This window comes from Lepidothrix coronata, unplaced genomic scaffold, assembly GCF_001604755.1.
Source record: "Lepidothrix coronata isolate B3197 unplaced genomic scaffold, Lepidothrix_coronata-1.0 Scaffold7, whole genome shotgun sequence".
Taxonomy (NCBI): Eukaryota; Metazoa; Chordata; class Aves; order Passeriformes; family Pipridae; genus Lepidothrix; species Lepidothrix coronata.
The window spans coordinates 6,597,778-6,625,641 of record NW_016690187.1 but is presented as its reverse complement, the minus strand read 5'-3'; the positions used below and the strand labels follow the sequence as shown (position 1 = coordinate 6,625,641).

Below are 27,864 nucleotides of genomic sequence, written 5' to 3'. Positions count from 1 at the left end.
CTCCCTCTCCTCGTTCCTCCTGGGCTCCCTCTCCTCGTTCCTCCTGGGCTCCCTCTCTTCGTTCCTCCTGGGCTCCCTCTCCTCGTTCCTCCTGGGCTCCCTCTCTTCGTTCCTCCTGGGCTCCCTCTCCTCGTCTCTCCTGGATTCCCTCTCCTCGTTCCTCCTGAATTCCCTCTCCTCGTTCCTCCTGGATTCTCTCTCCTCGTTCCTCCTGGATTCCCTCTCCTCATTCCTCCTGGATTCCCTCTCCTCGTTCCTTCTGGGCTCCCGCTCCTCGTCCCTCCTGAGCTCCCTCTCCTTGTTCACCCTGGACTCCCTGTCCTCGTCCCTCCTGGGATCCCTCTCCTCGTTCCGCCTGGATTCCCTCTCCTCGTCCCTTCTGGACTCCCTCTCCTCATTCCTCCTGAGCTCCCGCTCCTCATTCCTTCTGGATTCCCTGTCCTTGTTCACCCTGGACTCCCTGTCCTCGTTCTCCCTGGGTTCCCTGTACTGGTCAGAGTAGCGGCTGTACTTCTCCCGGTGTTTCTCCGAACCATTTCTGTACCGGTCCTCTTGTTCCTCCTCTCTTGGACTCGAATCATCACGGTCTCTCTCTCTGGATTTCGATCTTTCTCTTTTTCTACTGCGATGTCCATTATCTTTGCTCCAGTGTCTGTAATTTTCATCATCAGACAAAGAAGCTCTTCTGTCTGCTTTCTTAACTTTTGAATTACTGTGTTTATTTTCCAGATCCTTAGTTCTGTCATGGTTCCTATCTTTTCCACCATGGTAACCATCTCTGCCATTGGACTCATCTCTGTGATATTTTGACACATCATCTCTGTGTGATTCTCTTAAATGTCGGTGATTTCTTTCTGATTTGCTCTCAGTATCACTTCTTTCCTCTTGATGCCTCCTTCCCATTTTCTTTTCAACGGATTTCCTTTTCCTTTCTTGCTTTTTCCTGGAAACTTTATTGGATTCTCTATTTTTCTTCTGCATTCTCCTTCTTCTAGTTTTAGAAACATCTGAAATAATAACAAATTACGGGACTAAGATTGCATTTTAATTTAATATGTTTAACTTATTAAATTACAAATAAAATTGTAGAGAGCTATTTTTTTTCCAAAAAATTGTGTGTGCATTGTATAAGGACAAAAGCTCCAAAATAATGAACTCTGATTTTTACCCCTTAGCTCTCTGCAAGTGATGCCTGTCTTTTGAAAACCTCCACCTGTCATCATCCTCTTGTTGACTTGATACGAAATGACCACGCATAGGCTGTAAAGTTATACATCAAAGCACTCTCACAAATAATCTTTTTTTTGATGACCTTTCCCAGACTATCCAGTCCCAAAATCATTTACTTTTCCTGGAAAAGCTTCTCAGTCAATGGAGATTAAAAACAGCAGATGGGGAAAAATCTCCAACACTATCCTATGCGGAAATAGAGGGATGATGAAATGGCTTGAGATAATGGTACTGCAGCAATATAACAATGGCCCTCGGGCTCAGTTTTTCAGGAGAAGTAGTGACAGCTTTGTCAACAAGATTAACTTCTGTATTTCTAAATACACAGCAATGCTCATCTCAGTGGAAGAGGCTTTACCTTTCCTGTTTGCTCTTTATTAGGGATCTCCAGATTCCACTTGACAGTATTTATCACTAACTGCCATTTAGAATAACCATTAATTCACCTTTTTGTATGAACTACAGTATCACACCAGCTTTTGAAAATATCACACCATAAACTGACTACTACATATAACATCTGAGTTCTACAGCAGTTTTCTAATCTCATGTCTGAACTAATGCTTTCTGACATTCTGACAAATGCAATGATGGATCAATTCAGATACATTTTAATGCATTAAGTTTTTTAAACAGTGTTTTCCATACTATTTTACATCCACCAGAATGCAGAAAACGACCCAAGAAAGTAAACAGAAAAGAACCAGGTGCTTTGATAACAGATAAATTTCATCCTCTGCTGGACCTGTTTTGGTTAGAAGTACCTCCCCAGAGCAGTGCTGAGCTGAGCTAGCTGAGGAAGTCCCAAACATTAACTGGCAGTAAGACAGTAACCTGTAATTTAGTTGTATACTCAATTTCTCAGTTTCTAATTAGCAGGTTTTCTATTTTTCTCTTATACACTGCACTGTTAAAACACTGAAATACTGCAGCACATTGCTCTGAAAAATGCTTTTTAACTCTTCCAAGTTATTTTACAGATTTGAAAAGCTGCAAACACAGGAAGACTTGGAGTTATAACCAGTAATGGGCCTCAACTAAGTTTACCATTAGAGTACAGTTATTTCCAATTAGTGTTTTGATCACTGTATTACAGTACATGAAAACCTGAAAAAGAAAAGTGAAACCAGGCTGCAAAGGTATCAAGATTCAAATTTTAAAGAATATGTTCCTGAATGGAAAAAAGGCAAGTAGGAGAAGCCATGGTCCTAAACTTTGAAAAATAAGTGTTCCCACTGGCAGACTGCAGACTCGGTTTGTCACTAAGGACTTCCCCCTCTGGTTCCTATCAAGCAGCTCAGCAGAGCCATCTGGCTCTGTGCTGAACCAGTGCCTCCTCTGACCCTGTTAACTGTGCCCTCCTCTAGTGCTGTCGTCATTAATGCGATTAGTGTGATGACACACAACCCACACTCCTGTGCACTAAGACTGTGATGGAGAACTAAAGTGCATTTCCAAAGCATGAGCAGTTCATACCGTTTTTATTTTATAAATCAACACTTCCACTTCAAAGGCACATAATAAATCAAATTAACTTTGAATCAGCAAACCTCTGTACTGCAGGAAGTCATGCTGTGCTATCATCTGCTCATGTGTATATACTGGGGGAGACTGCACACACTAACTCATACTAGCATGTACTTTAAAGACTAAGCAGTGTTTATGACAATTCATGTCAGATAGAGGGTTCTACATCAGCAGGATGGTATAAGATACTAAATGCTAATTATAATGCATAAAAATACTAAGTTGTTGGCAAAAGCTAATTTTTCCTTGGACATTTCTCTACAGACAAGAACCTTCACAGTATCACCACACAAACTCCTCCTGAAGAAGAGGAATTAGAAATGGAGCCTCAGATGAAGAATAATATTTAAATACACTGCTAGAACTGAAGAAAGTGATTTTTGACTCATGAAGAAGCACATATTTACTGGGAAGGACACGAGTAGTATCAAGCTCACTCAGTCAAGCCAAGCAAAACAGAGTTGTGGACATGAGTCTCTACAGTTCACCAGTAAACATCCCACAGAAATATTAATAGGGAATGACTCTAATTCCTCCATTCTCCAATAAACTGAGATCATAGTAGTATGCAACAGGTATCAACTGTGTAAAAAAAGTAATCTACAAAACAATGTTTCTCAGACATTTAAGTCTCTAAAAATAGAACTCAATTTTTCTAAATTCCAAAATAAATTTCCATGAGCAATATTTAATATTTTAAAACTAAGTTAAAAATGAATTGATTAGATTTTAAAGCAGAGAAATTAATACTGTTTATAGCCAGATTTTCCTCAAAACAAGCATATATAGAAACAGAAATAAACAGATGTAAATAAACAGAAGTAAAAGAGAAGTAAATAGTTATACAGCTAGTGTTTAAGTACCTGAGTCACTGCTGCTGTCACTGCTAGATGAAGAGTCACTGCTGCTGGATGACTCTGAGCTAGTACTGCTGCTGTCAGAATCAGAATCTGAGGAAGAGTCTGTCTCTGAAGATGAAGAGGAATCCGATGACTCAACATTTTGCTTCTGTGTCATAATTAACTTTGGTGCATTTTTAAGATGCTCCCGTAATTCATCCCTAATTAGCAAAAAAAAAAAAAAATTGTTTTTCAATTTTATTTTTTTGTTTGTAGGGGGAGGAAAGATGAAGAAAGTGAATATCAAATCAGAAGTGTTCCTCACGTTAGTCCTCCAAGGCCAATAGAAGTGAAGAAATTGATGGCAAAGCGAGTGTTTCTTGGGTTATCCCGAGGCAATAATCCCTCAAAGAACGGCTGCAGTGTCCTGATGGAAACAAACATCTAAATTAAACACCATGCCAGCTCAGCACTCTCACTGACATCAAGAAACTGAAAAAAGAAACTGTACGGATCTCCACAGGAGAGCAAGGTTTCTCTTCACGTATTTTTCAACACTTTCATTGTTTGCATCTATGATGGATCTAATGAAATGCTATTTAAAAATTTGCTCTTTTATGAAAAGCAAACATCTTCACACACAGAATTGCTACATACTGACAGATCATGTGAAGCCCTTAAGTGACCTGTGAAATTGCAGTAGCCTGTGACAGCAAAGGATAACGTGCACTGACCGAGAAGGTCAAAGATGTATGTACCTATGCTGAAACCCCACTATACAGGGCTAGTATAGTTTCAAATTTAAGTTTACAAGAGCTAAATCATCTACCAAATTCTTCATCATACATAGAAGAAATGCCAACTTAGAAGAAACAGCTCAAGCAATTGAAAGTAACATTGCCAGAATGCAATGCATTAAATTTCATACAGAGTTAAAAGAATGTGTTATTTACACTACACTTAAGCAACTGATCCTAGAAAACCTGTTACTAATAATTGTGTGCTTTTTTCCTAATTTTTGTCAGAAAGAGAAGCCATAGTGTCATTTAATACGCAGCTATATAGCTGACAGTATATACAAATAAATTCACACATGGAAAATTCTTACACAAAGATGAATATCATTATGGGGGGTGAAAGGGGGAAGAGATATCTTGCTAACAGTCATGCACATACTTGAACCCAAAATGATGGTAATACACTCAGCTTAATATGACTCTTTGCAATGACTAAATCTATACATGAACTTATTCTTGAAGTACTGCAGCTACAGAACTTATTTGAACCTGAACAGAGCTTTTATCTGTACTTTTTCAGATAAAGGAGCTCATTAAATTTACAGTTTTGAAAATAAAATTTCTACTTACTCATCTTTTAATCTTGCATTTAAATTAGGAAGTCCCATATATTCACTGAGTTCCTGAAAGAATATTTTGACAAAAATTCTACTGGAGGATGTGGTAGTTTCTTCACTCAGTATTATACATTCAAGGACCTGAAAACGTTCAGAAAAATATAAACCCTTAAGTTTAAACATACATTCTTTTATTTATCTTGAAAATTTTGTTAGAAATAACAAATAAAGACTGATTTTTATTTCTTTTTTTTCTTTTTTTTTCAAAAGACCATGAATTCTATGATTCCTAGTCAAGACTGTCTTTCTCAAAAATTCTTTTCTACCACCTGGGAGTGGCTTCTGATTATATTTATGCTAGTAATTCCTTAAGGATTTCTTTCATCTACAAAAGCTCCATAAGAGAAAATCAGGTGTGTGAACTTCTGGGAAGTTAGAGATTTGGGACTTAAGTACTAAAGAGGTAAAATATTTGGACTGACTTATGTGAGCCTGAAGAACGACAATTAGACTAGGCTATGAAACAAGAATAAAATGATTTGAAAAGAGAAGTTACCTTATATTTATTTCTTCATTTTTTAATGTTATTATAGCTCAGATATAATATGTTATTATATCTCAGATGTTATTATTTAATGTTATTATATCTCAGAATGCAAGACTGCTTTTACTTATATGGTACTTAAATCATAATATGGCAATATTTTTAAAAGTCTTATAATTCTACACAACTTTTAATTTAATATACTAAAAGTTCAAAATTCTTTTCTAAAAGATGTACATTTTAATCAACCAATTCCAGCTGAGTTCCATAAAGCAACAGCTTAAATCAACTACTGAAAAATGGGGAGGAAGAATTATGATGCAGAAGAGGCAAAAAGAGGAGATGGAACCAACCAGAATTGTTCAACAGTGTCTGAGAAGATACTTAACATAATCCAGTTTGCTACAAGGACAAGTAGTTCCAAATTGCAGAACAAATACTAGAACTAATACATTATATATTATTGTGGAGTACTGGAGATTAACTCTTGAAAAAGAAATCTATGACAATAGCTCTTTGTTTTTAACTTACACTCCAGGGAATTGAATCAGTGTACAGTAGATGAGCAAACATCTTGGCAACATTTCTCAGTTTGTTCGTTTCCAAACGATGAATGGTATCATATTGTTCTTTGAAAATAGCTTCAAAGGATTCCATGTATTCTTTTTTTAACATGCAGAAACGCTGAGACAAAATTGTACAATTTAAACAACCAGATTAAACAAAATACTAAATATGCAAATAACCTACATGTAAGTGACCTAATGGTGTGAATATTTACTGCAAAATTTCCTTTTTAAATAACCCTTGGAGGAAGAGAAAACACATTCAAATGGATATATTTTATTGCTTTGAGCAGTTGTCAGAACAAGAAACTCATCTGAATTGCAAAGTAGTAATTATAAATTTTGAACTACAGCAAATTATCCAGCAATTTGTTTTACTTCTATACATCCAGTATTTTCAACAGATATAACCCCACTTTTTTCATGACATTACCGAATGACTATTTCAATTTAGAGAAGCAGCAGGAAACACAGAGGTTAAGACATTTTGGATCTATACATTCCAAAGAATATGGAAATAAAAATTTATATTCATCTGAACATGCAGATTTGTATAGTTAGTGCTTTGTAACTGACTGTCAGCAGATGGATTTCCTCAAGTACTGGATCACAAACACATATGAGAAAAAACACTCTCTTTCAGCATAACTTGCCCCCTTTAGAATACAAGTATTTAATCTTAACTCTTTAGATCTGTCAATATTACTGATAAGAAAAACCTAAGTAAGAAATCACTGCAACTAAATCAGCAGTTAGTTACACAAAAACAGAGAGTTAGCTGTTAATTGAAAAGCAAACAAAACACTCACAGGCCTGGGACAGTAAGTATTCAATCTTGTGCTCTAAATTAGTCCTACTAAGCAGTTCTGAAAGAAGTGGTAAATGACAAGTCTCCAAAATTAATATTCAGCACCGTAAAAAGGCTATTTTCTGGTAACTCATAATACTTTTGTCTTTTTAGTACCATTTCTTTGCCACTGATTTATTGTTTTACCATAATGAGAAAAAAAAGGAAGGTAAAATAAGCAACATTATAAAGGGAAAATGAGTTCTCTCATTCTGCATTCACTATGCTTATTAAAATCAAAATGTTAATTGAATCCACTAACACAATTAACTAACGTAAGCATTTTCAGAATGATAAAAAGGCTATTAGTTTTATTTATCCATTAAAACTTAAGTTTGACACACAAAAAGTAGAGTAAACCAATGAAATTTTCTATCATAAAGTGTAAAATTTTAAAACAGAACTCACCCCAGCCAGTAACCCAAAGAATTTCTCGTATGTTCTTTGCTGAGCACAGCAGTCAAGTATCATATTGCAGAGTTCTTTCTGGGTTATGGAAAAAAAAAAATATTTCTTTAGGTAAATTCACTGTAGCAGCAAAAAATCCATCACTAAGTACCAAATAATTGAAGAAAGCCTTACACAAGTACGAGCTTTGAAACGAGCATTTACATAAAACTTCATTGGTGACACCAGTAGTTTTGTGAATTCCTTTGGGATGTGAATATGAACTTTTGCCCTTCAAATTTCCTCTAACACACTGTGTATCTAATAAAAAAAAAAGTCAGAACTCGTTTACAAACTGACTTTACCACAGTGAAAAAAGGAGATAAAAGGTAAGGTTTTAAGGGCTTTTTTGGTGGTTTTGGTTTTGTTTGTGTGTTGCTTGTTTTTTTTGGGTTTGTTTTTGGGGTTTTTGGTTCGTTTTAGATAACACCGATTCCTGCATTTATGGAAAATGAAAACTCTTCACAACTTTCAAATGCCAAAATGGCTTACAGACAAGCCATTTGAAAATGCCATGTGCATGGTTAGCAGTGTTATTTCCAAAATCAGAAGTATCTGTAGTTTTTGGTATATACTAATACCTTTAACTACTCAATCATCGTTTTCCTGACAAGCTTCTGCAAGCAAAAGGCTGCATTACAGTGCAATTGCTTCAGTCCTGAGGGTGATGTTCAGAAAGACTAAACTCAACCCTGGGAGGCCAACATGCCTAGACTTACTCTATAACAAAGAGAACAAGAGGAACTTTTCTAAAGCAGCTGTTTTAGGCTCATATTCAGAATCACCCTTTAGAAAAGCATCTCTCCTTGCCTAGGAAGAAGCAGAGGAAGCCTAGCTAGATTAGTCTCCCAAAACTTTTGTGCATCCCCCATTATCGACAGCCTGCCTTTCATTTTCCCATCTCCATGGTGAACACAGATGTAAGCAACAGAAGATGCTCTCCTTCCCTTACACCAGCTACCTGGAACAGTTAGTCCAGTCTTTCTGGAATACAGACTGACTGTCTCCCTTTCTCCTTGTCTCCCAATATTATCAACCCAAGATCATTATCGGATCAACCTCTGGCAGCTTCCTCCTCCTCTTCTTTCACAGGCCCCAACCCAAGAACCAGAGGGAAACACACGGATGGATTCTGCTCTGTACCCTCCCCTCTAGGACCAGCGCCCTGGTTGAGAGCAGTGAGCCAGACAAGCAAGCCTACGTGAGTTTAAAACCAAACTTATTCCCCCACTATGTAAGTTACAGATTGTAATACAGCTAGGAATTGGTTTAGGGCACATTTGGAAACATTAAGAAAAGTGAAAAAAGCATTTTTATATAAATTAACAGCCATGAAATACACAATGCTTGAACTGCATTGCAGTTTTTCCCCATTCCCTTTTTTTTTCTATTACCGTTTTCTCATTAAGACCAATTCCATAGCATAATCCAATTTATGACACTTCCAAATATGTTTCTGGCTGCCAGTCATGTATCTTTCGTTATTAATTTAATTTCTCTTTAAACTAATATTAATGTTCCCATAGAAAAGGATGATTTCAAGTGTTTTGTTCTCACACCAATTTACTATAGCATATACTAGATTTCATATTCTCCCACTTGTGCCACTCTTCCAAGCATAAATTCAGAAGAAACATTTTTGCCCATCATAAAAACTCAAAACAAATAAAAGGCCAACCACGCTGAACAAGAAAAAAAAAAAATACTCCCCCAAATAAAAAGGTAGTAACGTACTAAATAAACTCACAGATGTGTTTGAAGGCATTCCTTTTAACACTGTCACACTCTGTTAGTCTGATGTATTAAAATGCATATCAATTTTTTATATTATCCCATTTTATAGGATTGCTGCAGTTAATCAGTTTTTAAACAATAAAAAGGGTAAAGTGCTGATGTCACTGTTAATAACATCAGGAAGACTTGAAAAACAAATTACTTTTCTTCCTCATCTTAAATGCAATTATAACATTGGTATCCCCTGTGGTTTACAGTAATTAAATATTTTAACATTTTAATTAAATATTACAAAGATTTCTAGGAGGGTATCTTGAATAACCACATGCATGAAAATAGATTTGCCCATAAAGACATTCTTGCTAGTGTTATCTAAACAACTCGAGGCTAAGTTTAGGGTAACTGTCTTCCAGATTTAAAATTAACAAACTTTACAATTATTTAATTATTTTTTTGAGAGATGCAACAAGTTCAGATGGCAATTCCAGCTTAATTTCCAGCTTCAAAGGTTAGTTAACTCATTTCTGTACTCCCAATGATGTTTATGGCAGGAAGAGCCTGTGTTATTTAGCCCATCACTTGTTTTGAAGAACGGAATTAATTTGTTCCCCAATTTTACAGGCAATTCATATATTGTGTTGTTCAACGATTTTCATTCAATGCTCAGCAAGTGATTCCTCAGCTTAGTTAAGAAAGTATGTATAGCTATCCAGTCATGAAATAAACCACTTCAAAAATACCTGTCATCGCATACAGATGGTGAATGATCTTTCGTGAAGATCTTGAATTTATCATTGTATCATGAATAACAACAACACTTCCCAAAACTGCTAAGAGAGAAAATAAAGAGAAAAGCTCCCTCTAAATGCACTTCTCACACTTCTCCCTAAACATTTCCAACTAGCTCTTACCCAAACAGAGCAATGGTTTAAATGAACTGTGGTTCCACCTAACACGACAACTATCATCATATATTTGAAGATGCTAAAGGGTAACCCAGGAAAAGACAAAAACACTGGACTTGTTTTTTTTTCCCAGTTTTACCATTTTAAAAACAAGCACACCCTGCCCAGTCTATATGCTCTCAGCTTCACCCAAAGGCTATGTTCACTGCAGACAGAGAGCCAAAGTAACTCAGCTTTCTCACTCCCTTCTGATCATGGGTTACTTTTTACAGCTAGTACTTCCCCCCGTCATTGCCCCCCCATCTTTCTCCCCTCATTTTTTACAATTTCTTTAAGATTTGCATTCAGCTAAGACTGGAATTTTGGAGCTGCCCCACAGGCTGAGGAGACGTCCTTCATGAGTAGTCTCTACTCCCCCCCTAGCCGGCAGGGATGCCATCTGCAGCTCCCCTCCCTTGCCAGCCCCACAGCTCTGTTCCATCCATTGCAAACACAAACTGAAACCACCACGAGACATCCCCACCCAGTAAGCTAACACAGCTTCCTAAAATAGAAAACTATCAATGCCAACCCTTGGTTTCTAGGAGTTTCTTCATAAAACTAAAGGAATTAATTTGCTGGGAGCAAACCTAGTGAAGGACACAGGTTCATTTAAATCAACGTGAAACTGGAATTATGTGAAATGAGTGCCTTGCATTTTATGTATGTGCACTGCTTTTACAGACTCTAAATTTTTCCTTTTTTCTCCTTCATTTCACTGAAGTGTATTTAACTTCCTCTGACTACCCTAAAGCTTTGCTTACTGTTGCATATTTTAATATGTGTAACAACCACACAGGCCTATTTTTTCCAGCATCTCTGCTCTTTTTCTTCCTTATCTGTCAAATTACCACAGGGAGCCAAGGCTGGCAAAGCTATGGAAGGTGTTCCAGTAGCAGGTGGCCTCTCCGCATACTACATGCAGTGCTTTTGGCAGCTACTACACTGTCTCCAGGTCTGGTCCATGGTCAGCTAACAGTCTTCCTCAACTTTTGTCCCTTTATTTACCATTTTTTACCCCAACTTGTTCTATGTTTAGAGCAACATATGCTTAAAGCTGAATATGGTAATCAAAAATCTTGCATAAATCAGACTTAACATTTTACACAGGAATCATTAACTGGATATAAGCATAGATATATACTTTTCATTCATGCTGCTACAAGTCTGCAACACACAAACACACACAAAAGAGTCTGGTGCAATAATACATAAAAGCCCCACAGTATTTCTTTCTTTCCACCGGAAGGCTACACATGCAGAACTTCATTTTAAGTGATTTCACTAAGGTAATCTGAGCAATTTCATCCCCTTAGGTTAAATACATGCATACATACATGCTTAGAAGATCAAAGTCTAGTCAGAACTCTAGCTAATGCCTGCTATCAGTAACACACAAATACAAGCTTATTCTATACGGATTCTATATCTTGATTTTCTCTAATATCAACATATACCACAATATGGCTTGTACATGCTTTTTTCTTAATTGACAATTTATGAAAATTCAGATTGATTCTACATCTCAGGCCCATGAAAAGTCCTGCTTCAGAAGACAGGAAATCTACCTGAGGATGAGCACCTTTTACAGGCAGTAGCAACTCTGTGAACTAATCATGGTGCAGATGCCAAACCTACCAGTTGCAATACCCTCCAAATTAGAACGGAAAGCAATGAATCTAAGAAATCATTCATTTGACCTGAACAGAATTATCAGCTTTAGACCATCCCAGTCTACACCAGTTTCCTGAACAACATTTTCACTGAATGTCAAGGTAGAGTACTTCTGTTATCTTCAAGACTCAAAGCATAAATAACACAAGAGACAATGACACTCCCACCCCTCCAACTAGGGTTGCTTTGAGCAAGTGACACCATCCTGTAAAAATGAAGATGTGTCAGATGCACACATAATTCTTTCAAGAAGGCTGTGCCTACAATAATTTTTCTCATTTCAAGTAAAAAGAAAAAAAAATCCCAGGACCCATTACTTTTGTCTGGGATACCAGATTGAGGGGCAGATACAGAAGAGGCTCTAACTTGAGCGAAGTTTCAAGCACTGCTGTATACAAATTTAGTTCTTATCACAAGTAAAAAAATGAAGAAAAGCCTAAAAGCCAAACCCTTTTAGACATGCTTTCAAAGAGCAAGAACAATGTATGGTCGGTTTAATTTTTTGGTTGTCCCCACCATCCTCGAGGGAGACTGGGCAACAAGTCATGACATTTCCATCTTCAGAAAAAAAAGAAATAAAAAAGGAAAAAAAAAAACCCTATATTCCTAATGTATGTTTTCTTAAAGAAGGATCAATTCTACATCTAAGCAGTTGTCACTCTGGCATACTCTTTTATTACTGTGAGGAAACTCAACTCTTTGGGGTTTTTTTTAACTAAAAATGCCAGAAACTGAAATGTAGTCCCTCCAAGACCAGAGGCAACAAAAATGTGTTCAGGGTAAGCATAATGTAAAAAGCCTATTTCTGACATTTCAGTAGGGCTTGTTTGTTTGCTTTCCTCATAGTTCAGAAGCCAGAACAACTGATAATACCATTCTCCAACCACAGTTTTAATTTATTTAAATTTTCTTCTTTAGTAATGCATGGGATTAATGTAGCTTTAACACAGATAATAACAGTACCTTTTAAAAAAAGAGAAATAGTGTTCTGTGCCAAGCCTGAGCATATGTCCAAAAAAGCAACTGCAAGGCTTGTTTAGAACAGCTTCTCATAGGCTGTAGTACAAATTACAATAAAGCTTTTCAACTTTCGATCTGCAGGTTTCAGTTGGGTCTAAGTAACATGAATAAAGCAAACCTACTCCTAGAAAATTTACTTAGAAAAGAATTTCAACTCTTTGAATGTCTTTTCTCCTTAAAAAAATAATCAGACGACTGTTGACAACCCCCTCAGCAGCTGGTACTAAACTGCAATGCCAAAAAGCAGTATTATGTTGTTCTAGTCTGTAGATTACCCATTTGAACCTTAATCCTCTTTCTGCAAGTCAGAACTGTGAGACAGATCCATTACTGGTATTAAGCATACAAACGCTTGTGTCGCACAGCAGTTAATGAAGGTTTCAGTAAAACAGACCAAAAAAGAAAAAGGTGCTTTATGGCTAAAAAAGTAATAGTAAAGAATCATAGAATCACTAAGGGTGGAAAATACCTCTAAGATCATCAAGTCCAACCATTAACCCAGCACCATCATGTTCTCCACTAGATCATATCCGCAAGTGCCACATAAACCCATCTTTCAAACACTTCCAAGGATGGTGATTCTACCACTTCCCTGGGCAGTCTGTTTCAATAACTGACCAACCTTTCTTCTTTATTGAAAAAATTGTTCCTAACACCTAATTTAACCCTCCCCTGGTGGAACTTGAGGCCAGTTCTTCTGGTCCTGTCCCACCTTGCTTCAACCTCCTTTTGGGTACTTGTAGAAAGCAGTAAGGTCCCCTTTGACCTCCTCCAGACTAAACAACTCCAGCTCCCTCAGCCACCTACAGCACTCAAGGTGTGGCCTCATCAGTGCTGAGTACAGGGGGACAATCACTTCCCTGGTTCTGCTGGCCACTCTGTTGCTGATACAGGCCAAGACGCCATTGGCCTTGGCCACCTGGGCACATGCTGGCTCACATCCAGCCGGCTGTTGACCAGCACCCCCAGATCCTTTTTTCCTGGGCAGCTCTCTAGCCACTCTTCCCCCAGCCTGGGGTTGTTGTGACCCAAGTACAGGACTTGTCACTTTGACTTATTGAACCTCACACCGTTGACCTCGGCCCATCCATCCAGCGTGTCCAGATCCCTCTGCCTTCCTGCCCTCCTGCAGATCAACACTCCCGCCCAACTTGGTGTCATCTGCAAACTTAGTAATGGTTTATTTTGATAATGAAGACAGTGGGAATCGATTCAATAAAGGCTTCAATCTGAAGATACTAGCTCGAAAGAATAAAAAATGATTTTTCTAGCTTAAAAACTGGCAGTTAATTCAAACAAACTTCCTCCTGAGTCCATTCAGGTTTTTTTATCCACATGGACAGACTTGAGCCTTATAAATCCTTGAATAATTTTATTGCCTATAACTGCTTGTTCATTCTGCTCTCACAATGATCAGGAAGCATTTTCTTTGTTTCTTTTTGCCCTCAAAAAGGAGTTTAGTTCTATACAATGAGCAAGTCAAAGCTCTCATATCTTTGATCAAATGAGATGGAGATTAATTACAATTATTAGAGAAAAAAAGAAATCAGCACAAAGAAGAGGCCTCACATGATAAGAGGATGCAGTTTTGCAACAGTTCTGGACCTTGAATTGCAGTAATTCCTAAAACTAGTACTGAATAGTAGGTTGATACTAATTGTTGGGGTTTTCTTCCTTCCCCTATGAAATTTATTTTTCCTGAGCAGATTTTGCCCACAGAAGTTCAGAGTTGACAGAGACTGCCAGGAAATTAAATACCAGTTCTCTAAGCAGTTATCTAACAAGCAAGCAGTGTTATGCATTCTGACTGTTATATGATGTAGTACCTATATTCTAGATTGTTAGCTCTGTTCTGCAGAGCTGAATTGATTTGCTAGAAATTTTTTTTCTCTTTAGAATTCTCCAGATTATGCTTCACTGAGAATTATAACCTTGTGCGTGCTTAGTATTGCATTTCATGCACAGAATTAGAGAACTAGTTAAAAAACCCCCACCATCTCAGTTCTTAGCTTACTTCCATGTAAATTGCTTAATAACAAAATAGAACAAGAACTGAAAAACTCATAGGCAAACCAGTTCTCAAAGAACACCTAACCATAGGCCAGATCTCCCCTTACTAGTGTTATATTAATAAGGTTAGTTACTACATACATTGTTTCAAATAAAACAGAACAGTAATTACAGCCACAAGGAAATTACCAGCTCTCTCCAGTGCAACTCCCATGATGATAGCTTACAGCTGACTGAAAAGTTGTTTATAAAATTAGATGGGTATTTACATTCTACCAGTATCAAATATAAGTACCAGATGAAGAACAATTTCCTTTACTTGAAAACATACCAATTGTATTGATCTTACAGTCTGAAAACAGAACAGCTTATATCTGATACTCTACAAGATTACAGCAAAGCAATCATACTCAAAACTGCTTTAATTCAGCACACTGTTTATTCAAAGAAGACTGTGAAAGCAACAAAACAACACACTCTTTTAGCACTGTGCTAAATTTCAAACCCCACTGATAAAGTCTACAGTTGTCTGCAAATATCTTCAACCCCATCTTCTTTCAGGGACAGAACTCTCAGAGTGACTGCCATGATGCAGTACTCTTGTCATAGGATAAAAGTTTCAATAGTCCAAACAACAGACCTTTTCAAACAGGCTACAAGCAAACATGTGAGTTGCCTGACAGAAAAGAGCAAATGCATAAGACAAATTGCTTATGAAATATGTGTCAGTCTATTTGCTCTAAAGGTTGTGAAATTCATTTTGAGGAACAGCTGTAAGGAATCACTCTCACTCCTCTGGTTGCTATACAGACTAGGTCCCAGAACATGAGCAAGGATTTCAGACACTACCATAGTACTGTTTCTTAATAATGTTAATAACAAAAAAGAGTAAGAAGCAAGGCTTACAGTCTGACTTTCAGGGAAGTCCATCTTCAGCAGTTTGTGAGCACATTCTTCAAAGTCTAAGCTGAATAGAAAAAATACTTCTCATTATCTGTGCAATATATGCCATGCTAAAAACATTTCGGAATTATATTAAGATTGATTGTTGGTGCGGAAACTTCAACTATTTGGAAATAAAGTATCTCAGCTGTTTAACTTGCTGGATTTTTATTGTTGTTGTGGGGGGTTTTAATAAACATTTCTATTTTCTGAGTTTGTATCTGAAAATTAATCCAAATTGATTAAATTTGCAAACCATTTGAGAACAAGATGACTTAAGTCATTATTATTACATCATCTTACAGAACTACATAAAACATAAAAAAGCAGGAGCTCATTTTGCACATCCTGAAACACTCTGAAATGCAAGCACTGCACGTAAGATCCAAAAGCAGTATATACCACACTCTCCTCTTTACACTCCTGTTCTGAAAGCCTTTAGCTATCACCAATACCTCCTCCCACCCAAGTAAAAGATGAACAAACTTCAGTATGGCAAGAAACTATTTACCAGCCACATAGAGAAACATAAGAGCCTTTCATACCTCTCAGTATGGTATTAATTCACAAGTCTAATGATCAACACCACAACTACATTATCACACTCCTCATGCAAGTTCAGAACCTGCAGAGTATTATGAGCCATGCCTACTTTTAATGATGGAATTCAGTGGCATACAACAGGTCAATGTCCCCTCTCATCCCGATGAGACAGGAGCTATACCACCATGTTTTGATCATTTGTGCCACATACTGCAAGGGGATTTCATTCTCAAGACAACTTCAAACAGTACACTTCAGGGTTGGTATTTGTATACTTATTTTCCAAGCAATGCAGATGTTAATGGGCCTAAGGAGAACCACACTGCAGAACTCCTCTCAGAAGTGGAGAAAATGTACAGCATTTCTAAGTGTGTCCGTGTAATTTTTTTCATAAATTCTTAAAATGCTGTATAATCTAAAGATCACCGACTTTCATTCACTGAGAAAATTCTGATTACAGCAATAGTCACAGAAAAGTCCCAGTTCACTACTCAAAACATTTTGAAACAAACAAGATTTATCTTAGAAAGAGAATTTGGGTATCCATTTGTCAAAACAGTCTGCTTTACACAGTCAGGTCAGGTTCCATAATGAACACTTCCCTACGTTGTTAGGGTTTTTTTAAATTTCATATTAAGAAAGAATTTTAAAGGAAAGAAAATTAGAGTTCACCCATTTCAAAAGAACTACAGCTATAGGTGTACAAATCATATTCTATTTACCTTGACTGAATAGCAAGATAAATTGTACGACGGAAGGAGACCAGGTTAATTTCTGTTTTGTCGTGAACAGTAACTTTCTGGCCTGGAAAAGAAAAACATGGCTTTGTAAAGAACAAAAGATACATGTAAAGATACATGTAGCAATCTCTTAGCAGAGCTCTATTTATCTTTTACTACCTCTGTAGTGCAATATTTTTCTAGAAGTATTTAGGACTGCTTATCATGTTTATGTATTTTTTTAATCTTTATTTTTACAGATAAGGAAAAAAATCATTATTCGCTTCATCTGTAACTAACAGGAATAGTTAAATATTGTTTGATAATTGTACTTTTAAATTCTTCTTTTAAAAACTTTTCAGTGACTTAAGTCACTGCAACCTCTGGATTTAACATTTCTTGTCTACATTATTAGCAACCTGTTTTCTGCACAATTTAGCCATACAATGCTTTATGTTGCACCCCTGATTTTAACAGGTAATTCTTAGTTTCTATTATGTGTAGGATCTATGTTACATCATTTTGCAAAGTTCTTTTTTGTCCTGCAGTAAGTGTAGAAAAATCCGCTCTGAACCAAACCATTCTGTGAACACTCATTTGTAAGGTATTCACTATTCCTTCAGTCTTTTGAAGTCTGAAGCATAAATGATGAAAAGTTATGTGAATGATCATACTTTTCATCAGCCTGGAAGCTCTGCTCTTCTGTGAAATACCCCAGCAAACTAGTAAGGAAATTCATTACTGTTATTCCACAAGAACAGTACTTGACTGGCTTTTCAATTACTCATGCAGTCTGCACAAACATTGTTTGCAAGGCTTTTCTCACAGAAAACTGATACTGTCAAGAATAACAGGGTAAAGTTGCTTTTCTGTTTCTGCCTGTGTTGAATGTTTTAAGACAATTACTTTTATGCTGTTTGCTCGTAAACACTTAGATCTGAGAATAAGATGAAAACATCCCTTAACATTTGAACATCTTAGTTTTGCAAAACAGCTAAGAAGGTAAGCTTTCCCATTTCATCTACAATAAATCACTACTAAGGTGCCAGTTACACACTTACCATCTTCACCCTCCTCTTCATCTTCTTCTTCATCTTCCTCACTACTTCCAGCTTCTTGATCTCCTTCAGATTCACTGTCACCTTCATCAAGAATTTCTGAAAGAAGAGTATCCCATATTATTAAGGAATATAGACCATAATATTTTCATTACAAAAAAATCCCTGATCCAACACCTAAAGAGGGAAAGGATATCTCAGGTGGAGAACGTGGCACAAGCAAAAAAAAATAGGTATGTAATAATTAAAGGAAAACACCACTAGAGAAACAATACTGAGTAGCGGGAACACAATGATGAACTGAATGACAGTTGTCTAGGACAGAAATATCCCCCACTGTTAAATAATAAGGCTGGCAACAACAGTGGGATAAGTAAATGCCATAGATAAGTAAGTACATAAATATCACATATAGAATGTGAAATATACACATGAATGTCCCTACCTTTCTTCAGTGTTTTGTATTTCTCCTCATTTTCCATAAAGTTTGGATCCATCTTGAAAACATCTTTAGAACAAAAGAGAATCTTTATTTAAAATACAAATTGAAGAAAGCAATGAACATTTAATCTTGATTTTGTTTTCTCAGGGAATGCAGTCACAGAATTATCTTCCATTTCTAACTTACTAAGAACATCCTCTGGGTTGTAGTCATCTTCTAATGGCAACATATGAGTAAACTGATCCTCCTCTTCGACTAGATCTAATCCCTCTGGAATAATTGGATGATCCTTGAAGCCATCCTTCCGTACAGCAAACATGACTTCTATCATATACTGAACACGCATATCAATTTTAGATTCATGCAGAATGTGTCGAAGACGGTCAAAGATTGCTTTGGAAAAGAAAGAAATGTAAATATGAAAAGGATTTACTAAATACAAATGACAAAAAGACATGTTTTGGCTAACTATACTTACCATTGATACCTCTTGGAGAAACTTCTGTTAATTTGAGCCCACTCTCTTTAATAAATCCAATTGCTACTTCAATACTGTCATCAGTAGGCCTCTCAAGAAGCAAGGTGAGCATTTCCAAACATAAAACCTCATGAGCCTACGAAAGGAATATCAGCAAATCATTAAAATGCACAATGTTACACTATCATCACAGTGATTTACTTGACAGATCTGTACAGCCTTTGAGGATGTCACAACACACTAATCACACACACAAGGCAACAGCAGCGGGACAAAGCTGCTTAAGAGGAAGTCCAGATTTCAAATAGTTTTACTGCCTCTATTTACACCAACTTCATAGTAAATGTGACTCTGCTGTTGAAAAAGCAAGTAATGAAAAACATTTTGCCATTAAGAAAATAATAGAATGCATTTCCAAGAAGCAAATAAACCAGCACTTGCATTATGGAAACTAGTTCCAAGTGCATTTTGTCTATAAATAAATCAGTTCTTCCAGGATTAGGCATATAAGCAAACGGCACATCTTGGATTAGCTTCCTCTTTACCAAAATGCTGTACATTCCCAAAGCATTCCTGAAACACTGCTTCTTGCCATTATTTAAAATGGAGTATCCTGATTTATCACACATAAACAAGGTGCATAGAGCTGGACATAAATTTGGTTTAGATGTAACCGGAGTCCAGTTCTGCTTACACAAATTGTTGCAAGAAAATTCTGTTTAAGATCTGTGGGATAGAGCCTCAGACGACCCTTACTTTGCATCAAGACTTGTCTGAATAGTAGCCCAAACGTATATATGAAATCTAGGGAAGCTGTGGAGCGTAAGTGTAATGATAAGTGATGATAACTGCACAAACAATGACCAATGTCTTTTCTAAAGAGGTCCTAACAACTTAACGTAGGCACCACACAGGTTTTCAGGATTTCAGGGATTGCATCTTCACTTAGGCTATTGCTGCCTTAAAATTAAGAATTAGCCATATATGGTTGGGATTGAAGAGAAACATAAAGTAACATACCACATTCTGATTCATCAAATGTGCGACAAATTTTGAAGATGTTAGACAGAGTTGCTGCAAAAGAAATAAACCAGGAAATTTTAACATACAGAAAAAAAGACACTTAACTCAGACATACTATAGATTTGTGCATCTCACAATAAAATTAAGTCCTGAGTTGTTTGCAATCAGGAGTGTAGACTTTCAAAAAGAAAAAAAAACCCCAAAACTATCACAGTATCAACCCAGAATAGGTTGTCAAAGCTTCAAGATACTCTAATACTACTAAATGTACTAAAGACTGGTCTCAACTGGTCTTAGTTGTGTTCAATTATGTAATTTGACCACACTTGACAGACAGTTAACACAGCAGAAGGACAAGTTTCACAGCATGTTGCTTCTTCACGTTTTACATACCTTGTCATTTCTGCGATATCCTTTGCGAAAATTTAGTATCAACCTCTTGAGAATCAATTCACCAATATTTGGAAACTTTGAATTGATAATTGCCACAAGAGCTGCGTAAACATGAGTAAATATCGGAGAGGCACTCTGAGCTTGCAAAATGGATCTAGACAGCAATCCCCTGTAAAAATAGGTAAGTTTTAAGATTTTTCTGGTAATAAGACATGTAGCTTTTTTATTCAAATGGTGTTCAGCCAAAGTAAAGAATAACAAGTACTTATCACATAAAATAGTACTGTGCAGTTGGAATAGTTGGAAGATACCAAATGGTCATTTTCAAAATGTTGTTTATCATGCCATAAATGGAGTTTGGCAAAACACATTGTCCAAATGTGCCCGAACTCAAAAATTCTTAAAATGGTACCTTATCTTCCCTTAAATATTGTTAATTTAGAAATACATTTGAAAACGCTAAGCATGCAAACAGCCAGCTTGTATCCTGCAACTTAGGCTGATTATAAAAGACTACTATTTAGAGCCTAAATAAATGTAAACACAGGGCTCATGAGAATAGTTCTTTTATTATTCTAATGATCTCTCTTACATTTATTATCAAGACTGAAGTCTGAAAAGAATCTGCGACTTATTTTTCCCCCCCTCTCAATTTTGCTTCTTGTAATGCTTAGGAGCACACACAATTTGACTTTTGCTGTATTACTCCATTACAAATAGGTGAGGGGGAGGTAAAGAGCCCTCCAAATGTGAATGTTCAAAGTACACACTGGAATCCAGCTATCTTATCTTCTCTGTGGTCTACTGAAATCCTCATAAAAACCTCCTACATGGTACTAAATACAAACAGCCTAGGGACCTCATTCCTACTTACTTTGGAATTGACAAAGGGAATAGGACTCATACTAGTGCACAGAAGCAGAATATTTCCACTTTGAAATGAGTAGTTACGTCTTTCTTACAAACTGAAACTGGTCTGTTTCAGTTCTTATTTATCCTCAACTTAAAAACTCAGAAAACTACTTGACAGCTAGGCAAAACTTCATGTCATTACTTTTATATGCACCTTTGTGCAAATCTGGAAGTCAGACTTCAGTGTAAGAAGGAGGGAAGTGGTGCCGTTTCCCATCTACGTTACTTTGATATTTATAAACCACACACAAAAACTTCCACAGGTAAGTATATTCTACAAACATTCAATAAGCTTATTTCTAAATGAAAATACTATTGCTTGTATGAAAATTATGTTTTGGGGACATGAAATGTGGGCAAGTAAAAAACAGTCCTACAAATCCCGGAGATTCATTATTATTTTTCAAAGGAATGACATTCAAGAACTACTTGCTCACACTCTAGATTTTACTTAATTCTTGTGTTGGTAGTTTGGTTTTGTTTGTTTAAATGGTAGCCAACCTAAGAAACCCATGCTCCTTTAGACTTGCAGATTTAACCCCCAATGACATCAAAATTAATGCAAGGAAAGTCATCACACAATAGTTGCATGATCACCATGACCTTGTACCGAGCTCAGGTAGCATAATCATCTTTTCTCTACATTACAACAATAAACAACATAGGCAGGTAACTGTAGTAAAACTTGTATTGCTAAATACTGACTACAAATATTATTTGTCCCAGAGAAAAAAAAATCCAGCACTAAAAAAATAAACAGCCAGTGACAACTGTAAATTGTAAGCCAAGTAAAATACACAGGGAAAACCTTTAAGAAAAGGTTGCTGCACTGTTTTATTCCACCAAGCATTCAATCCCTTTCCCAAGTAAGGGACTATTCTGCATAGGACAATATAGCCTAAGGGTAATTTTAAAATCTGACCAGACCCCATACACTACACATAGCACACACCGTGAGGTACATGTGAACAGTACACATAGTACCAGAAAAGCAAAAGAAATATTTTAAAATACAAAGACTTACCTTCCCCTAACAATATTTTCCTGAAGCAGCTCATGAATGATGTTTTCTATATTAGAAACGTTCACTTTATTGACAAGACCGTTGATTGACTTCTTCAAGGCTTCCCAACTCATCCTCTGATATGCCAAGCTATTACAAAGGCATCACAAATTATTAAAGTATAAATTTTAAGTAGCACTGACAAAATTTTTATATACATATATAAAACTTACATTTTCATTTAATCAGTAAAACAGGTAAGAAACATTCACTGCATAAATGTGAGGATTAGTTCACACCTCTACATTTAACCACTAGAAAATCACTGATATACCAAAATGTAATACCAACTCAGTACGTTCAGCTTTCTACGCTGTTCCAAAAAATCCCTAGCTACATTCTGTATCCCACTTTTCCATTTATATTTTGCAGCAGAAGCAAGTACAGTTTTAATGTGATTCTCTCATCTCTCTTCTGACAAAAATATATCTTCAAAACAATGATCACAGCCCTCTAAACGGATCTCATTTTCCCAACATTCTCTAAAACCCTTAAATGTTTTGCTTTCAGCAAAAAAACTAATATGTCACTTCCAACTCACCTATTTTTATCAGTGATTTGCTCTTGCATCATCCGGAGCTTGGCAGGTGGAATATATGCACCACCTGTGCGAGTAAGGATTGGATCCACTTCTTCTTTTTTCTTCTTTGAAGTGGCCTCATCATGAGCAAGCGAGCTCTGAACTGTTGACCTCTCTGGACTCCTGCGATCGGGTGATGAATATCTCCTCTGCTTCCTCCGATCATATTCTCTCTCCTCCCATCTGTCATAGTGTCTATCTCTCCCCCTTTCCATTCTTCTAAAAAGAAAAAATAAAAAACACCAAACACCCAAGGGTTCGTGAAAAGTTTTCACATTTTATTCTTTAAAATAAGTATTTTATTACCGATTAAGAAAGGGTTTGATACCTTCCATCTGAATTTCTGTCATCATAGTATTCCCTTCTTGAATACTCCTGATCATATCTGCTGTCATCGGAGTGTCTTCTCTTTCTGGGAGATGGAGACCCATCATGCTCCATATCCCTGCTCGCAACCCAAGACACAAAAATTCTTAGTAAAAGGCTGAGAAAAGCAATGGTATTAATATAATATCTACTTACAATACAATGTTACAATGCACAACTGTTCCAATTCTGTAACCTGAGTTTCAAGATACGCACCATTCAAATAAAACAGTCCACTTTTACAATACTTTCTTGTCAGGAAAAAATTATCATAAATCAAAGCTCTGTAAAAGGAAGCTCCTCCCAGAATTTAAAATTAAATATTAAACATTAATAACGTTAAATACCAAAGGTAAATTCAGCACCATGCACACTTTTGCCTGTGCAGCACAAAAGTCTTGCTCTAAATTGTGGTATCAGCAACATGTGAGTTCAAGCAAAAAGCCAGCATCTAATTTCCATTTTCAAGTCCCATGACAATTCAACTAAATGCTAAGGATTTTTAAAGATTTAGTTCTAGTAATAAATCTATTTAATTACTGTTATATTGACATGTAAATATTTTATTAAACCTACACTTACTTTTCACCGCTCAGTTACGGTAATACAAAAAAAGAAACACAACCTGATGATTTTTTTAACTTCTCTAAATCACTGTTTGAGGTATATATATATATATTTATATATATAGAACTGAAAGGTATAAAACTCACTGTACCTGTCCTCTGGAGACAAACTTCCTTGTCGGGAACTGTAGTTTTCCTTCCTTTCATGGCTGGAACCATGCTTTAAGAAAACAAAGGAAAAAAAAAATCAAGCCCCAGCATGACTGTGAGCACATACTTTCAGAACAAAGCATACCACATCTTCAGTTCCCTACTCCTTCACAAGAAGATAAAGCTAAAGGCAGTCAGTTATGACGAGAGGAGCTGGTTCTCTTAGTAACACGTAATTAAGTACTGGACTCTCTGCTACAGGACGCTGCAGATGCCAAATGTTTATATGGGTTCAAGACACTGGATAAACACTGGAAAAATCCACATAGGTTACCAAAAAAACTTATCTGGCTCAGGAAGCTGCAAACAGGTAGAGTGGGAGTGTATGTGGGCAAGTACTTTTATAGTTGCCCTGTTTCTAAATTTTTCAAGGCATCTGCTGCTGGGGGCTAGAGTATACGGACCACTTCCCTGCTTCCTCCTTCCAAATGCCATTTTACTCTGTTGCATCATGTGCAAAACCATAAACAAAATTCTACCACTTCTTGTTTGAAAAGTGTCTTTCCTCTCTCCTAAAAACCCCCTTTATTGAGTAATTTCTCCCTATCTTCTTGCTTTTTATTAACCATGATTTATTTTCTCATGAGTCATTCTTAGCTTCATACATAAACACCTAAGTGACACTGTTCTATCTGGCAGATTTGTGAGATTGTTTAAGTCATACGCACTTAAACAGTTCACACCAAGTTCCATGGGCTGAATATGACATGGAAATATGGAGTCATACTCAAAAACCAGAGCACGACAGCATCTACAACATACACAAGACATTTCTCAAGATGTTTTAAAACTACTCTGGCAGAGTTAAGAAGCAGCTTTTGTAATCTCAGTACTTTTATTCCAAAGGTCCTCTCTTCACTCAGAACATTATTTATCATTTTTCAAAACCATGTTGTCAGACAGTGATTAACTGTGAAATAGGCAACACCTCACCTGATGCAGAAAGTCAAAAAAAAGGCTTGCTTGTGCACCTTGACTGAACTTCCTGCAGGAATTCTCACCTCATTTGTTGAAGTGGCACCCTCTCCACCAACATGCTGGCACACTAGTTTTTGACCCACCAGAGAACCAGTTAAAACTACTGGTTACTAGAATACAATGACACCTCCTCCATAAACCAGGTGGTGGAGGTCACCACAGACCAGGGTGGACTGTTATACCACTGACCTCCAAAACTTAACTGGGGAGTGTGTGTATATATGCAAATAAATAATTGCATTTTTGAGGTTGCCATAACTTATAGAATATTGCCTTTCTGAGGGTACATTTCTAACACTGTATTAAAATTATACCCAGTATTATCTTGCCTGCATCAAGACAGTGATACAAACCCAATGCATTGCATTATTGGGAGCAGGCATCCCTATAAAAGTAAGTCCATCTAACAACTTAATTTTAGGGCAATGTTACCTTTGATGGCAAAGCTAGTACAAGAAATTCACATACTTTCTACAAGGTTTTCTTCCCCTTTCAATAGTCATTTCTGGGATTATACCATAGAGCAGATGACTGAATTCAAGGTTAAGAAAAGCCCTTAAATTGCTTTTTTTCCCTGCCCAATAATATAATGCAAGTCTATATCTTAAGCTTCCAAGGAAGCGGTAATAAATATCTTCGAGAAACATGGAACATTTACTGTATTTAAATCCTATTTAGCAGATGGGAAGGAAGCAGTGGGTCTTTTTAGGATGATCCATTTTCATGGGTTCTACATCACCCGTCTTTGCCCAAGTAGAATCAAAACCACAAGTGTTCACAGAAGTAAAACAATGTAATGTCTGTCTCTGTGTTTGGCCTTATCACATCTCCTTGCAAAAGCACCTCTTTGCAGAAGAACTTTTTCCCCTCAGCTCTTCATGACCAGCCTTTCTGCCACAAGTTAGCCTTCTTCCTCGTCCATTTTGATCACAATGATTAACTGAAAGTGTCCAAACAGTCCAAAACTCTTGCTAACTGGCTTATGTTAACAGATGAGGAAGCACTACCACAACCACCAAACTGGGAAAATAGTAGAAGCGTCCCTATTAAAAGTCACTTCAGTCAGAAAAGTTGGATCCAAAAGGAAGCCTATGCAGGGTCAAACTTTAGAACACAGGTAGAGAAATACCACAGATTTGAGGCAGGGTATCAGAACAGCATTGCTCTGCTAACCTGTCCCAAATGTAGTGTACTGTAAAAACACAGTATTTCTAAATTATAATTTTAAAAAATTAACTTTAAATTTTTTCTTCCTACATTCCTAAAAAAATCACTCCCATCCATTCAGAGATGGACCACACAGCTTTTAAAATGAAAAGCTTCAACATTCACAGTATGACATAAAGTTGCCAAATTAACTGCTACTTACTGTCACTTTATCTTTTCATTTTAAGATCACTGTTAATCTTTCTCCATTCCTCCACATGCCTATGTTCTCTGTTGAGCCACCATCATTCAGTCAGTTTTGATGAACTACTTTATCATTATATCCCAATAATATTCAGGACTTTCAGTGTTAGGACAACAGGTGTTAGAAATAGCTGTAATTTACTGACTCTTACAGTAGTTGTTACTACTTACTAGTAGTATTTATCTCAGAAACAGCTACTGTCAATTACTGCTATTGCTTGCTTCGCATTCGGGAAGCTTGATGTAACATAACATCAACTAATTACCAGTAACATGGGAATAATAAAACCCTACAGTTCAGGTTGAAGAACACTTACATTTACTTGTGTCACCCTGCTCTTCATCTCGACCTCTTGCTTTTTTATGAAGTTCTGAACGTGCAGCAGCCAGACAACCCAAGCTGGAATTCAGCATGTGAAAAACATTTCACCTGTAACACATATGAGATAATCAAACATCTTTCGACTGCACACGGTGCCGGAACCTGCACTTTTTATTTTGCTCTTTAAAGCTATGGTTACATAGATCCTTAAACAAAAACAAGCAGCCCCCCGACCCTGGCCTATTCCGCTTTCTGGCGGTCACACAGCCCCTGTGGCAGGAGAGCGGCTGTGGAGCAGCACCGTGAGCTCACGGGCACAGCCGGGTCCGCGACCCTCTTGCCAGGCCACGGTGAGGCTGCCGAGGCCCTGCCACCGACCCCACGGCCCGGCTTCCGGCCCGGGTCCCCCCGCCCATCGCGCTCTTCGCGGGGCCACGGAACCGCCCGGCCCGCGGCCTCCGCCCGCCGCGGAGCGCCCGCACGGCAGGGGAGGCCGCGACCACCCAACCCGCGGATACACCTGGCCGGGCGGCGCTCGGTGGCTCTCCCTAGTCCCACGGGGAAGGCGGTGAGGGCCGACCCGCGCACACCCGCTGATTCCGCACACCGGCAGCCCCCGCACCGCCCGCGGCCCCTCTCCCGCACCTCCGGGCCCGCACGGCCACGAACCGCGTCACTTCCGGCGGCGCGCAGTGAGCGCACGGACCCGGCCCCGCCCAGCACCGCCCCCGCGTGCACGCGGCCGGTCTCCGCCCCCCCCCCGCCTTCGCCGCCATCTTGCGGGCGCGGGAGCGCGCGGGCAGCCCTCGGTCTGGTGTTTGAAATGAACGTGATAGTGGGAGTTGTTAATAAATAAATAAATAAATAAGGCAGGAGCTAAGCCGGCAGAATGGCTCCTTAGAGAAGTGGTCACGGCCCCCCAAGCCTGACAAGAGTTCAAGGAGCGTTTGGACAGTGCTCTCAGGCACATGGTGTGACTCTTGGGGATGGTCCCATGCAGGGCTAAGAGCTGGACTCGGTGATCCATGTGGGTCCCTTCCAACGCGGCATGGTCTGTGATTCCGAGTGACTCACCGCAGTGAGTGGCTCTATAGCATGGGCTGTGTGCCCTTTGGTTTGCCCT

General features: G+C 37.8%; 1 protein-coding gene across 1 annotated transcript in view; it reads right to left on the bottom strand.

Moving 5' to 3' along the window:
- Positions 1-27,380, bottom strand: part of CWC22 (CWC22 spliceosome associated protein homolog) — a 30,042-nt gene extending 2,662 nt beyond the window's left edge. Inside the window, exons 1-20 of the mRNA XM_017838699.1 lie at positions 27,262-27,380; positions 26,737-26,849; positions 23,974-24,041; positions 23,218-23,334; positions 22,851-23,108; positions 22,271-22,399; positions 20,335-20,503; positions 19,939-19,992; positions 18,919-19,054; positions 18,627-18,833; positions 18,444-18,506; positions 18,002-18,097; positions 16,944-17,025; positions 15,643-15,703; positions 7,316-7,393; positions 6,026-6,178; positions 4,964-5,091; positions 3,922-4,023; positions 3,621-3,817; positions 491-1,007 (exon numbers count right to left, since the gene is read on the bottom strand). Of these exons, the coding sequence (XP_017694188.1) occupies positions 491-1,007; positions 3,621-3,817; positions 3,922-4,023; positions 4,964-5,091; positions 6,026-6,178; positions 7,316-7,393; positions 15,643-15,703; positions 16,944-17,025; positions 18,002-18,097; positions 18,444-18,506; positions 18,627-18,833; positions 18,919-19,054; positions 19,939-19,992; positions 20,335-20,503; positions 22,271-22,399; positions 22,851-23,108; positions 23,218-23,334; positions 23,974-24,041; positions 26,737-26,763 (2,642 nt within the window). The 5' untranslated portion in view covers positions 26,764-26,849; positions 27,262-27,380. The remainder of the gene's footprint in view (positions 1-490; positions 1,008-3,620; positions 3,818-3,921; positions 4,024-4,963; positions 5,092-6,025; positions 6,179-7,315; positions 7,394-15,642; positions 15,704-16,943; positions 17,026-18,001; positions 18,098-18,443; positions 18,507-18,626; positions 18,834-18,918; positions 19,055-19,938; positions 19,993-20,334; positions 20,504-22,270; positions 22,400-22,850; positions 23,109-23,217; positions 23,335-23,973; positions 24,042-26,736; positions 26,850-27,261) is intronic.
- Positions 27,381-27,864: the final 484 nt, after the last annotated feature.